This window comes from Mus caroli, unplaced genomic scaffold, assembly GCF_978045245.1.
Source record: "Mus caroli unplaced genomic scaffold, Mus_caroli_1 scaffold_20, whole genome shotgun sequence".
Lineage (NCBI taxonomy): Eukaryota > Metazoa > Chordata > Mammalia > Rodentia > Muridae > Mus > Mus caroli.
In genome coordinates, this window is record NW_028227275.1 from 36,695,742 (window position 1) to 36,710,689 (window position 14,948).

The 14,948-nt window shown below is 41.8% G+C and overlaps 1 protein-coding gene across 1 annotated transcript in view; it reads left to right on the top strand.

Annotated features, from left to right (window-relative positions):
* The window catches only part of Pip5k1b (phosphatidylinositol-4-phosphate 5-kinase type 1 beta), a 271,358-nt gene that overhangs the window by 206,188 nt on the left and 50,222 nt on the right, over positions 1-14,948 (top strand). The window contains exons 8-13 of the mRNA XM_085833913.1: positions 554-765; positions 2,387-2,470; positions 2,605-2,653; positions 5,482-5,566; positions 10,115-10,270; positions 13,951-14,095. Coding sequence (XP_085690039.1) covers positions 554-765; positions 2,387-2,470; positions 2,605-2,653; positions 5,482-5,566; positions 10,115-10,270; positions 13,951-14,095 — 731 coding nt within the window. The remainder of the gene's footprint in view (positions 1-553; positions 766-2,386; positions 2,471-2,604; positions 2,654-5,481; positions 5,567-10,114; positions 10,271-13,950; positions 14,096-14,948) is intronic.

Below are 14,948 nucleotides of genomic sequence, written 5' to 3' on the forward strand. Positions count from 1 at the left end.
TAAACTCAGCAAGATTCAGATGTGGAGAATAAAACCAGGCAAATCAAAGTGCTTGGCAGGGCGTAGGCACTTAGGAGACTGGCTTATGGGTTCTCTGTTCTCCTGCTGATTAGGAGTGTGAGTGACAGAGTCTGCCCCGTGGATCTGTCACTGATGGGCTGTCTGTTGACTGAGCTGATTTTTCCATCTTCCATCTCCATGTTTTTCGTCTGCCTAACAGAGACAGCAGCAGTACCCAGCTCATGGGGCCATTGTGAGGGTTGAATCCAAGAGAGGACCATGGCACCCAAAGTGTGAAAAGCATTCAATAAATGCTGTTAGTGAACCATATGTGGAGGTTGCTTCCTTTAACTTTGCATAGACATGTCATGCTCCCACCACCACAGCAGTCCCTGTTGTAGTAGCCCCCAGTAACTAGGAGTGTTTTGGCTTTGCTGTTTTGCCTACGTGCCTCTCAGTGGACAGGGTGTGGCCTGTGTGCTCTCCCAGAGCACATGGACTTATAGGCGGGCTCTTTGAGTTGACTGACCTCCTGGATCTTTTCCTTCTTCAGGTTCTGGAAAGCTTCAAGATCATGGACTACAGCCTTTTGCTGGGTATCCACATCTTGGACCATTCCCTCAAAGACAAAGAAGAGGAGCCCCTCCAAAACGCACCTGATGCAAAGCGGCCGGGGATGCAGAAAGTCCTCTACTCCACAGCCATGGAATCCATCCAGGGTCCAGGCAAGTCTGCAGATGGGATCATTGCAGAGAATCCAGACACGTAAGTGCTGCCACACCCCTATCCTGATTCGGTTACCCCAGTCACGCAGTAGTTAATCCAATCACCTTATGGCACTCTGGGATAGATTCCTGGTTGGAGATAAATGACTAAAACCAGCTTCCTTTGTATTTATTTATTTATTATCGCTAAGGACTAGAGGAGCGGTAATTTCTCAAGTTTATATCAATCTTTCACCCACATGGTTTCTGGTTTTACATAGTTTCTCTTTTTTTCCCCCCTCATTTGTTACACATTCAAAACATCTGCCAGAAGAGGAAAGAAATGGACTCTAGATTTGAATAAGCAAGCAGTTAACTAAGCACCTGGTAGCAATGACGTCGGCACTTCAGAGCTTTTTACCTGTGCAACGGGATTCTGTTGCGCTTACCTCTCACCCTGGCAGATGTTGGCTCTCTCCTCAGACAGATGTGTTAGTAACTGCAGGCTTCATTTGCATAGGCAGAGTGCATATTTGACAGTAGAAACCATTACAGCCGCTAAAGGTTGTTGAAATAGTTGACTCATTACATGTGAACTTGCTGAACAAGGAGACAAACGAGAGTGTTTCCTAAGGCCGTCATCGCCTGCTTTCCAGGATTCTCGGGCAGTGACTAAGCCAGGTGCACATTTGTCTTTCATAAAGGATATCAACACATAGTTTGTCTTTGTTCATATCTTTGCTTGCGATTCCATCTAAATAGTCAACAACCCGTTGAACAAATTCTTCTATATCCATATCATGAAATGCTGCACAACTATTAATCACATTGCCGTTGATGTGAGGAAAGATTCCACCTTAGAAAGTGTAATGTTCAAGCTGTAAAACTGCTAAATCCAATGATCTCTTCAGAATAATACACACATACACACACGCCCTGCAGAAACATAGCTCAAGAATTAATTTTACAAATTTTCTTCTATATATTTTTCTTTGTTGTTGTTGTTTTGAGACAAGATCTCTCTACTATGTAACTCTGACTATCTCGGAACTCACTGTGCAGACCAGACTGGCCTCAAACTCTGTCTCCCCAGTGCTAGGATTAAAGGTGTACACCACCATACCACATCTTTAGACCAAATATGTATATGTGTGTGTGTGTGTGTGTATATATATATATATATATATATATATATATATATATATTAAGTCATGGTTTCATGCAGGCTGACTTTAAACTTTCTACATAGCCAAGAATGAGTACACTGTAGCTGTCTTCAGACACCCCAAAAGAGGTCATCAGATCCAATTACAGATGGTTGTGATCCACCATGTGGTTTCTGGGGATTGAACTCAGGACCTCTGGAAGAACATTCAGTGCCCTTAACCACTGAGCCTTCTCTCCGGCCCTCATATTGCCTTTTTTAAAAAGCAATATTTCATACTGCTCGAAAAATCCTTCTTTGCTCCTAATTCAAAGCGGTTTTGTAATTACCTTCTTTCCACCCGAGTTATCACAGATTTGACAGCTCTGGAGTCATTATCCGTTAAAGTGATGAAAACTTGTGGCAATAAAGGAAGAGGTAGTCTAGAATGCTTAATGTTTTCAGTGTGTAATTAGTAAAGAATTTAGCTCTCTGTACTCATGTTATAAAGTATCCTCCCACTTTGCTCTACCCACAGAATGGGAGGCATTCCAGCTAAAAGCCATAAGGGAGAGAAGCTGCTTCTATTCATGGGCATTATTGACATCCTCCAATCATATAGGTGAGACATCGGGGGACGTGGGCTTTCATTATTTCAAAAAGTAATCAAAACATTTATTTTTCCTTCTGAAAATTTACAGAATGAGGACAGTTTTACATTCTCAGTGGTCTTTTCTCCGTCTGTTTACTTTTTAGGCTAATGAAGAAGTTAGAACATTCCTGGAAAGCCCTTGTTTATGACGGGGTGAGTGACCTATGCTTTGTTAAACTGGAGGCATTTCTAGTCCAGCTGGGGCTGTCATTGGACTCAGAGGAGAGCAGAGAGCTTTGCGTGCTCAGAGTCTGAGGCTGGGATGTTGGTTTGAGTCTGAGAACGAGACCACATAAACTTGAACAGCTGTTGAAATAAGTGACGTCCAGCACAGCAGCCAGGTCGATGTCAGGAAGGCAAAACTGTGGTTGCTTCTCTGTGGAATACAAAGGTTGCCTTTGTGAGGTAGAGGGGCTTTTTCAAAGGCTTTGAGAAGATGGGGGGTCTTTGAAATGAAAACTGGGCTAAAGAAGACTGTTGAGCCCTGACTATGATGGTGAACAGCCCTGGATTTGAACCAGTGTCCTACTTGACTGGCCACATGAGAAAGCAACCAGTTTTCTCATCACTGAGGGTCCAGTGCCTACCTGCTGTGAGTGTGTGTGGGAGATTGCATGTTAATGTGCAGCTCAATGTCTAACACATGACAAGGTCATAGAGGGTGAAAAATACAAACATGGAATGTATTTACAAATGCAGTGAACTTTTTAAAGGATTTATTTTATTCTTTTTAATTATCTGTATATTTGCATATGTGGATGTAAGCGTATGTCACCTGAGTGTCTGTGCCATGGAGGTCAGAGCATCAGATCCCCAGAGCTGGGGTTACAGCACCTACCTGATGTGGGTGCTGGGAACCAGTCTTGGATGCCCTGCAAGAGCAGTGTATGTTCTTAACCACTGAGCCATCTCTTTAGTCCATGTTATAAACATATATATATGTGTGTGTGTGTATACATTAATATATATATGTATATATACACATTAATATATATACATATATATTTTTTCATATATGCTGATTGGCAAGAAAATGTCAGGTGAATAAAAACATCAGCTAGAGATGGCAAACTCCCTCCTCACTCCTCTCTCATACATACACACTCATATCTAGATGTTGAATTTGAACCCTCTGCTGCTGACAGACCTGAGCCTCTCTCAGTTAATAACTGACTATGAATCTTCAGACTCTAACAGTCAAAGACTTGATGGCACATTTCTCTTTAAGATGGGACCAGACACACTGCTTTGAAAGAAGATAAATGATAGATTGTGTTCTCCTTTCTGGAAAGGAATATGCATTTTTCAATCCTGTGGAAAATTGTTAATAACCTTTCAGCATGAAAAGAACTATAGGCTGGTGACTGGCTTCCATCAGAATGTAACATGAAATTATAAGCTCACAGAGTTGTTTCTAAGAATCAGCCACAGGCCCAGTCATATGAAGGATTCCTCTTATGAAAAAAATCAAGGTCGGTTAATTTTAGGTCTCCCAGCTAAGAAAGAGAACCTCACAATTCTTGAATGCAGTACCCTAAGGTCACTTGGTGTTTTCAAAGACACTTTTACACCATTACCAGGTTTATGACTTAGTCTCAAGTTAGCATTGTAAGCACGTCTTCTGATCTTTAGTTTGACCATAAGAAATTATACGTAACAACTTTAAACAATAACCAAGACTTATTTTCATTTGTTTGCAACTTTGTTTCTTATTTAGACTGGGGTTTTTCAGACCAAAGATAACAATAATGGAGGCCCATTATAGTCCAGGGCTGAGTGCGGTCAGACGTGGATTCGCTTTACTTCTAAGTCATAGCACCTGCTGTGAGAAACTCTCCACATGGATGGAAGCTTCCAGTACCATAGGAAGAGCACACGTCACAGCAGAAACCAAAGTCTAGCCGCATCTCCAGCTCCCCAGGGGTCTGCTCAGCCTCCCTAGTGTGACTGGAGAACTACGCCCTTTTAACCACCCATTGCAGAATTACAGGTGTTTCTAACTCGGAGCGCATCGATTCATAGGACAGTGTGTTCATCGATGTTGCAGGTGTTTCCAGTTAGGATTAGAAACATCTAACAGGATGTTTCTAATTAGAATCGATTCATGGGATAGTAAGGTCATAGATAGAAAAGCCCTGAGACACTGGCTCTTCCCAGTGTCACACACAGGCTGCACCCCAGATGCAGGTCTCCTGACTTCTGGCTCAGGACTCCTTGAACCCCACAGCAGACCCTTCACAGTGTCCATATTTGACCTTTAGAAATCTCACTGTTGTGTTCCAGAAACCTACATTCAAAACCAGAGCATCTGCCAGATGAACGTAGAGAACCCGCTCCTTTATCCAGGCTGTTCTCTGGGTTATAATAAAACAACCTGTCAGTCCTAAGGTCTCCTGCCAACCACAAGAGGAACCTGACCCTTTAATTCAGTCCAGCCCTGTGTGGTCAGTAGCTAGCACCGTGGGACCTCAGGCAGTCTTCTTGCCTTGTTACCTAGTGATGAAACTGCACTGATTTAAATGTCACTCTTTCGCTAGGGATGCTCTGTGTGTTTCTGTTCTTTCCAGTGTAACCAGGAACTGCGTACTTCTCATCTGGCCCTTGCAAAGTTGCCAATGTTCCTAGCTAAAAGTACAAGTACAGATACCCCATTTAAATGGTGTATTCACCACAAGTGCCACACTTCATCCAGGATGGCACGTGGATTGCTAGTTGTCTGTTAGAGCACATGAGTTCCTCCCGTGACCTGGTGGTGTTGACAGGACGGGCAATTTTCACTTATGGGTCACAGTCCTTTGGCTGTCTCCGCTGTCCCTTCATGCTCCATTTTGTGCTGAGAACATAGACTCTGTACTCTGACTGCGTCTTGTCGACTGCCCTTAGCCAGTCTTTCTGATTCCTTGCCATGCTTTATTTCAGACCTTGACTAACACAGCCTTTTTCCAAGAGGTGAACCTGTCATTTCTCTTTCTATTTTCCAGGACACCGTTTCAGTTCATAGACCAAGTTTTTATGCAGATAGATTTTTAAAGTTTATGAATTCCCGAGTTTTCAAGAAAATTCAAGGTAAGGTTATTAAAGTTTCTTGTGTGTAGCACTTGTGACTGATGTCACCATATATCTGTGGAAAGTTTTGTTGGAAAACAATGGGGTTTTTTTTTCTTACTGAAGCGGTAGCAATGACTCATTACGGTTAAATGTCATGATTTAATGATGCCATAATTATTAGCCCATTTTTATATTAAAAGAAAACACAAGCTGAGGTTGTGGAGATGCTCAGTCAGTGAAGTGATATGAAAGGAGGACCCAAGATCAGACCCTTAACTCCCGTGTGCAATTCAGTATAAGCTCTGCACTGGTGAGGGATAGATAGAGAGATTGCTGGAGCTTGCTGGCCAGTCCATCAGCACCATGTTCAATGGGAGATCCTTTCTCAGAATACATACATACGTACATACATGCATGCATACATACACATAATGGAGAGGAATTGAGGAAGACACACAACATCCACCCTTAGGTCTCCATATGCTCACACACATACTATATACAGTTATGCTGTTAAAATACAGATTTACTTATATGTAGCCATTGGCACCAATAGCTTAAAGAAAGCCCATATAGATTTAGCTCAGATGTGGCACTTCCCAGCATGCACAGGGACCCCAGACTGGTCCCCAGCCTGCAAGAAAAGATCTCCTCCTCAAAAAGGAGAAAGTTCTTAAACCAGTATTCTGTTCAAACCGTAAGTAATTAAATAAATAGAACAAACTAAGCCCAAAGCTAATAATAATTATTTTGAATCAAAGTGTGTATGGATTGCTGGTATCTTATTTATCTTTATACTTATGGGGAACTTTCTATGTGCATAGACCAGGCTGGCCTCGAACTCAGAAATCTGCCTGCCTCTGCCTCCCAAGTGCTGGGATTAAAGGCATGTGCCACCACTGCCTGGCTTTATAACACAAATCACAATGAGTTAGTCAGCCCCAAAATCATGACGTTAGTAATCATAATTTTTTTTCTTACAATATTTGCTGCAGTTTGAAAATCCAAAGGAAACTCTGATCATTACTTAAAAGCCCTCTGCCCAGACCCGCCTAGTACAAAGATGTTGGCGTACTTCCTCCTGGACTTTTTTAAGTGCTTTGTGCATTTCTAAAAAGCTGGTGTCCAACAAAGCACGGGACTGGAGATTGCTGTATGCAGGGTTTGACTTGGCACCACACATACAGCACAATGGTGACTCCTTTTAGGCTCCACCCTCTGGGTTTTGCGTATGACTATAATTAGTTTCTCAGATCCTGGAATATTCTAAACATCATTTGGAACTGAAATGCAACATGAAAATTACAAGGGTGTGCCATAACCTTCTAGCCACTCAGTTTGGGGCATTTACATCATTTCTCCTTTTCCTATTTCTAGCTAATATTTTTATGAACATAGTTTCAAATAAATGTTGTGTCTAAATTGGGATTATTTACTTGGGATAGAGTTCAAAATGTCAAAGTAGGATATTAAATATACATCACTACAGAGAAACCAGAGGCAGCCCTCAGCCTGCTGTAGGCTTTTTAAATTATGCCGTTCTGATACGTAGAAAATGTTACTTGGTAGTTTTATTTTCTCAAGTACTGGTTAAGTTCAAGCATTTCTCATGGTTTGTCAGCCACTTATAATTCCCTTGAGAATTAGGCTACGTAATATTTGACCATGTATGTTGGGTGTTTATCATTTTTCCAGATGATTCACATAAGCTCTATGTTTATATAAATCTTCACCTTATTGTTCTGAGACCAGTTTTTATATACAATTGGCTGTCTCAATGGCATCTTAAAATTTATTGTCAAATTGAGATCACCCAATAAATTACATTTTCTGCCCAAGGTTTTCCTGACCTAAGTAAGATGAGCCATAAAGTAGTGTTTATTCAGACTGCAAGTCTCTGGTGTTCAGGCTTGTGGCTCATATTCTCCAAGATTTTCTGCCTCTCTTCCCACCAAGCCAGTACTATATAAAGTTTTAAAAGGACATGGCCCTACACACGCATCCAGTTCTGGAAGAGCCTCCTCCTGGAACCTCCTCACTTTGGTAGCTGGGGTTTTTTTGGTTGATTGGTTGGTTGGTTGGAGTTTTTTTTGGGGGGGGTTGTTTTGTTTTGTTTTTCTTTCCTTAATACAGTACTATATAAACTGGTACTATGGTACCAGTTTATCAATAGCTTCTTTGGTTCCAAAAAATACAGCATGTATTACAGGCTTTCCCAATCTCTGACTTCTGCTTTTAATGTAATAAGTCTTATTTAAAAAGAAAAAGATGAATTGTTTCTATTTAATGTGTATGAGTGTTCGCCTGCCTGTGTTTATGTGCGCCATGTGCATGCAGTGCCCACAGAGGCCAGAAGAGGGAGTCAGAGCTCTAAGTGTCTCTCTTAGTTGAGACTAGCTGAAGTCTTGCATCTATCTCCGAATTCAGCCCATGATGACAGCACACTTCACTAAACCTCTGAAGAACTCCCAAGGCCTTAGTATTCTTATAGAAGTAGTTCAACCTTGTAACTCCTCTGAGGTGTTAGGGACCCCCTGCAGTCCTCAAACCACGACTCATATTCTCTGACTTAGAAATCGAAAGCTACCATAGCAAAGAACGGGAATGTGTCACAGTTCATAAAAGATTAACAAAAGCAGGGGGAGTGTGCCAGCAGGCACCAGTGTGGAGATAATCACTTCTCCCTGGAAAGAAAAAGTGAGCGTTGCTCAACAGAAAACAGAGCAAAGGAAAGCCAGCTTCCTTGGCCACTTAATTATCATTTAAAATCAATTGTGAGCAGCCAAGAGGAATGGCAACATTAGTTGTTTGAACATCCAAAGTCTCCTCTACATTCACACAGATATACATGCATGCACACACACACACACAGGCATGCATGTGTACACATACACATATACACGCATCCATGCACATACATGTGCATGCACACCTTAACCAGAAAATGAAATGCTAAAAGCTAGAAAACCAACCATCAATTAACCAAGTAGAGAAAACAAGAAAGGCCCCTGTGGTTCACTCTCTAGCCCTGTGACCTGGAGCGTACCCACTTTTCTGCCCTCTGTTTCTAGTCCTGTAGAAGGGACAGGCTCCCTCAGACGTTTCAGCAATTTGAGATATGCAATGTGAGTGTTGGCTTCCAGACTAAAGCCTGAGTCCACAAACTTTTTTTTTTTATCATAGTGACAATATTAACCTAAAGCTGCCTGGGAGAGAGCTAAGCCTTCCCTGGAATTGGGGAGATTGCCCTCAGTTCTTCCCTTGTTTGTGAGTCCCGGAGTCCTTCTCCAGTTAAATCTGTCCACAGAAAGCCCTAATGAGCCATGCGATCCAAACTCAGGAGAGTCCCGAAGCTAAGCACGGTGGCTGATCTATTTGCTGCTGGCTCACCCTTTAAGCAAACCTCCAAAGGACTGCTGCCAATAACGAGTTCAGGGGAAGCACAAACAGGTCTCAGCTTCAGTCTTTTCCTCTTTCCTCCAATGAGATTCTCTAGCAATAATCAGCCAAGAAGAGTTACTGTAGGGAAGCCGGAATATAAGCGGTGAAATCAGACTACAACTCAAGCAGTGCCTACCGAAGAGTCCTCTGAAACCACAGGCTTCGGGCGGGCATGGTGGCATGGGGGAGCGCATTTTCCCTAGCCCAGGTTCCCAGCATGCTTCTCGGGTTGGAGAATGCCATTCAGATAGAGATGGAAGTGAACTATACATCTACAAAACCAAGAAGAAAGAAATTTCAGTGGGAAAATCACAAAGAAGCAATCAGAAGTAATGTGGCTAAATCAGGCAATATGAGTATACATACAATCAAACACGGGCACATTTAGAAAGTCCTGTTCCCCAACTAATAAAACCGGGGTCATGAGAACTCTCCACACTACCGTCTGCGTTTACTGACTCTCCCAGCCCTGTGCCAGCAGAAGAAAAACAAAGAGGAGGAGAGGCCGTTCTTTAGCAAAAAAAGAAAAAAATTAAAGTTCACCTCAAATAAGACTATTTCAAAATACAAAGTCCAACTCCCGTGTGTTTTAGAATATTTTTCTTAAAATCAAACCATTCTGAGCAAATAATATAGCCAAAAACAGACGTTTTGATCTCCCTAGCTGTAGATAGATTTGAAATAAGACCTTGGTTTTCTAGTCTCAAATCATTTCTAATAGGTTAACTAATAAGTAGAATATTAAATGTAGAAATCTGAATCTGACTTGGTAAGTTTTATTTCTTTAGTTCTGTGGTAAGGGGGTCTTTGTATTGTTTGGTTTGGTTTGGTTTGGTTTGGTTTGGTTTGGTTTGGTTTGGTTTGGTTTGGTTTATTTTGAGACAGGGATTCAGAGATCTGCCTGCCTCTGCCTCTGCCTCCCAAGAGCCACCATGCCCCAGCATCTGTGGTTGTTTTAAAACAAGATCTTATTGCGTAACCCAGGACTCTTGCCTCAGCCCTCTCAGTTCTGTGACTGCCACTGTGCCTGGCTTTACAGTGTGACATGCCCCACTGTGTCTGGCTTTACAAGGGGACACCACCCTGCTCTGCCTGACTTTATAATTGCTCATCCTTGTTGCCCAGCTCTGAAAGCCTCGCCTTCTAAGAAACGCTGCAACTCCATCGCTGCACTGAAGGCAACCTCCCAGGAGATTGTATCCTCCATCAGCCAGGAATGGAAGGACGAGAAGCGGGATTTGTTAACTGAAGGACAGAGTTTCAGCAGCCTGGATGAAGAAGGTAAACCCTTGTAACTTTCTAAAGCAGAAAAAAAAATTCTAGTAAATTCTACAATTAGTGTAAAGTCACAGTAGAATAATTAGAGACTGTCTGCTCCAAGAGATAAAATGTTACAAGTACACAGAGTACAATAAATTTATATAACTATGAAATGCCATAGAAACAATGCATGCTGTATGATTTATTATAAAAGTAGTAATGCTAAGATATTTAAAGAAAACATCTATCATCCACCTTTTGATGATAACAAATGGTAACGTATTGGTATTTGTTTTCCTAAGTTTTTTTCTGTGTGTGAAGTACAGATACACACCTGCAAATGCACCAGTGTGTACACACATGTCACTAATGTAATAAGTGTGTACACGTATGTCACTAATGTAATAAGTGTGTACACGCATGTCACTAATGTAATAAGTGTGTACACGCATGTCACTAATGTAATAAGCCTTTTCAGCTTATTTAGAGCTGCTTTAGTAAATTTAAAAAAGTGTTGAGACTTGCTCATTTGGCATGAATGTCTTGGATAAACCGAAAGCGATTGATGTGGACTTTTTGTGCCTTTTTTAAGAACTGTGTGTTCTGGAGGTTTGACAATGATGCTCTGTAGACCTTGTATCGTTTTCTTTCCCCGTGGCTTGCTGGCCAGGGCTGCTGATACAGTGGTGAACAGAAGCTGTAACTCTAGGCAGCCTTGCCTAGTCCTGATTTTAAAACAATGTTTCTAATGGTTCACTGTTTAAAACGATGCTTGCTGTATTTCCTTCCAGTTGCCAGTCCAAGAGACTTCTTTTCCTTATTCCTAATATGCCAAAAAGTTTTTTATTAAAAAAGTTTTTAATAAAACAAGAGTACTGAATTTTATTAAATACTTTTATCTATCCACTGAGTTGATAATTTGAATTTTCTATTTTAATCCAATAAGGGGAAGTGATGTTTTATATATTTCTATCAATTACTTCTTAATCTTTTTTGGTTGGTTGGTTGGTGAGTTGGTTTTGTTTTGTTCTTCAAGACAGGTTCTTTTATTTATTTGTTGGTTGGTTGGCTAGTCAGGTTTTGTGTGTGTGTGTGTGTGTGTGTAGCCCTGGAACTCACTCTGTAGACCAGGCTGGCCTTGAACTTACAGAGATCTGACTGCCTCTGCCTCCCACATGCTGGGGTTAGAGGTGCACACCAAGATACCAAGCTCTTTTGGATCATTTGGTTCACAACAAATGTAGACTTTTTAAAATGAGTATATTCTTTGGAGAATCTCTAAATTGTGTTTTCCTACAGAAGATTCAAGACTTCTTGCAGATACCTTCTTCCCCATAGAGTCTTGAGAATAGATCACTGCTTCTATCCTCCTTCTATTTTAGTGTTTGTCTCCTTATATTAAATTGAATTTCTCTATCATATTCTTATGTCTAGAGTTACATCAAAGAGAGTTAATGAATTGCCTATGGGTGGTTGATGTTGTCAACTTAGTGTGTTCTAGAGTCACCTAGGAGACAAACCTCCAGGCCTACCTGTAGCGAATTGTCTAGACTAGTTTAACATCTGAGCACACTTCTGAGAGAGTGTCTTGAATGGGTTAATTGCATCATTCCCTGGGCCTTCTTCATCCTGGTCTGCATAAGAGGGAGAAAGCTAGCTAAGCATACACATTCGTCCCTGTCTGCTTCTTGGGTGCAGAAGAGTATGACCAGCTACCTCACACTCCACTGCTGTGACTCCCCACCATGATGGATGGTTCCCTGGAACTGGGAACCAAAATATAAACGGGCCTTCTCTTCCTGAGTTGCTTTTTTTTTTTTTCAGTTAATTTTGTCACCCCAATAGGACAAGTAACCAGGTCCTTTCTGTATTAACAACAGCAGTTTCTGGTAGATGCCCACTCTGTCCTCTAAGCTACCTTCTGTTGGCCTCTACCTCAGCAGGCTTCCTGATTTCTTATAGGTATCCACAGTTTGAGAAATAGGACAACAACGTTTGTTTTTTTTTTTTAATTACTCTCGTTTTAACAAATACTTTACTTTTTGTTTTCTTTTGTGTTTTAAATGGGAATCTTGTTAGGTTTTTAGGCTGGTCTAGAACTCACAACTAGCCTGTCTCAGACTCCCCAGTAACTAGCTATAGTAAAATTAAATATACTTCACTGCTCCCAGAATTCCTAGAAAGAGAGGAAGTAGTCCACCTGGGATGGGATGTGCACCTGAGATGTGCACCTGGGATGTACACCTGGGATGTGCACCTGGGATGTGCACCTGGGATGTGCACCTGGGATGTACACCTGGGATGTGCACCTGGGATGTACACCTGGGATGTACACCTGGGATGTGCACCTGGGATGTGCACCTGGGATGTGCACCTGGGATGTACACCTGGGATGTGCACCTGGGATGTACACCTGGGATGTGCACCTGGGATGGGTTTAGGGATTTTTTTTCACATGAATTATTGGATCCATTGCTTACATATTTGGGCACTTTTTACATGTTATCTAAACTTCAGTTCAGCATTTCCTGTTCCTGCTCCACTTTCCCTCCATGCTTCTTCCTCCACCTCATCAAATATTCTTCTTCACATCTAAAATTCAGGGGCTGGAAGTAGATTGGTTGTGGGGCATGTGTAGGGTCATAGATTCATCCCAAACTACTATAAAAATAATAAATGGATGGGTGGATAGTTACATACGTACATACATATACCTCAAATTCATCTGGGACCATTTTTCTGTTTTCCATTTACACAAAATACATCACTTGGGACCTTTTGTATGTATCTAGCAATGTCAGAAACACCCCAAGGTTGTACTGTATTCATTAACTCTATTTCAGCTCAGTTTGGTGAAAGATAAGGAATCTGGAGAAGCCAAGAATGGTGGCACATGCCTTTAATCCCAACACTCACAAGGCAGAAACAGACAGATCTCTGAGTTCCAGACCAGCTCAGTCTATATAGTGAGATCCAGGACACGCAGGGCTATATAATAAGACCCTGTATCAAAAAGAGAGGGGGGAAATTTGTATGGATTCTAGATGGCTCCAGGCCCAGGTCATTGCTGAGCCTGGATGGTTCACCATTCCTGAGAGTGGAAGGCCATGACATAAATTCTTCCTTGGACTCCTAAAATTTTAAATAGAAATAAGAATTTTCTCACTTTGAAAAGGGCAAGCTTGCTATTAAAAGAAGATGTTAAGAAGAGGCCTGGTTTGTGTCCAGAAGTCTGTGCGGGCTCATGTGGGATGGAGATGACACTGGCTGTTGTTTTGTTAAAGTGCTTGTTTATGTCCCTTAAAATCTGCCTCTCATACGGAGGGCAAAGCAGTCCTTTATGTTCAGGCATCTGCTAGCCATCCTTTTAATCTCCACCGAATTATCTCCTTAAGCTCCTAGGAGTTTTTATGCCATCGTTTTGAAAGAGTAAATCACTTTATTAGGTTTTTAAAAGAGCATCCCTAATGTCATTTCCATAAGCCATTTTGGAAATTAAGGTCATTTCCTTTCTGTCTAACCTGTTTGCAAGCAGCTATTTTTACACTTCTGTTGTACTTCAGAAGAGCTCGGTTAATTCATAATTTCATTTGCAGCCTGAGACATGAGATAAACGTTTTTGACTCATTTAAGTTATTACAGACCTAAAGAGGCTTGTGCTACTGAGATTCACGAGTGCATCTTTGTCTTTACTCCTCCAGCCCTGGGATCCCGACACAGGCCCGACCTGGTACCCAGCACTCCATCATTATTTGAAGCTGCTTCCTTAGCGACCACAATATCATCTTCTTCCTTATATGTCGGCGAAAACTATCCACATGACAGGACCACCCTTTACTCAAACAGGTAACATTCAGCACCGCCAGCTTTGTCCATCAAGCTGTTACTCAGACAACCTAGGGGCTAAAGCAGTACCTTAGAGATGACGTCCCTAGCAACCAGATGTGCCTGTCCCTGCCTCATGTGCCTTAGAGATGGTGTCCTTAGCAACCAGATGTGCCTGTCCCTGCCTCATGTGCCTTAGAGATGGTGTCCTTAGCAACCAGATGTGCCTGTCCCTGCCTCATGTGCTTTATTTATTTTTGCTGTTGCAGAAACACATTTAAAGAAAAACACTTCTTTTTCCCTTTGCCACTAATCATTACATTTTTGTAAAAATAAGTTATAAACAGTTATACACTTGACTCCATGCAAAAAGACAAAATTTTCATCATTTTTGGTGAGGTGTGTGTGTCTGTGTGCACGTTTGCGCATACGTATGTGGCCATTCACAAGTGTGAACTTGATCTGCATGTGCCGTGTACATGTGGAATTCAAAGGACGACCTCATGTGTGCCAGTTGTCATCTTCCACCTTTTTTTGTGACAGTGTCTCTGTTTTCCTGCCTCATAAGCGAAGTTCCTTGGCCCAGGAGCTGCCAAGAGTCTCCTGTCTGCCTCCAAGATTGTGGAAGTCGAAGTGCACTTGCTTTGTGTCGCCTTTTACACGGGCTCTGGGGAGTCAAACTCAGGTCCTCACCTTTGCTTGAGTAGCAAATGCTTTCTCTCCAGTGAGCCGTGTTCATAGCTTTCTACCCACCTCTGCCTCCTGTTTTTGAGACAAGGGCTCAATGTAGCACAAGCCAGCCTTAAACTTACATTCATGGTATGTGTCGTTCATTAGTCATACTCAGTCATGCCCATCAGTACTCTCGAATATA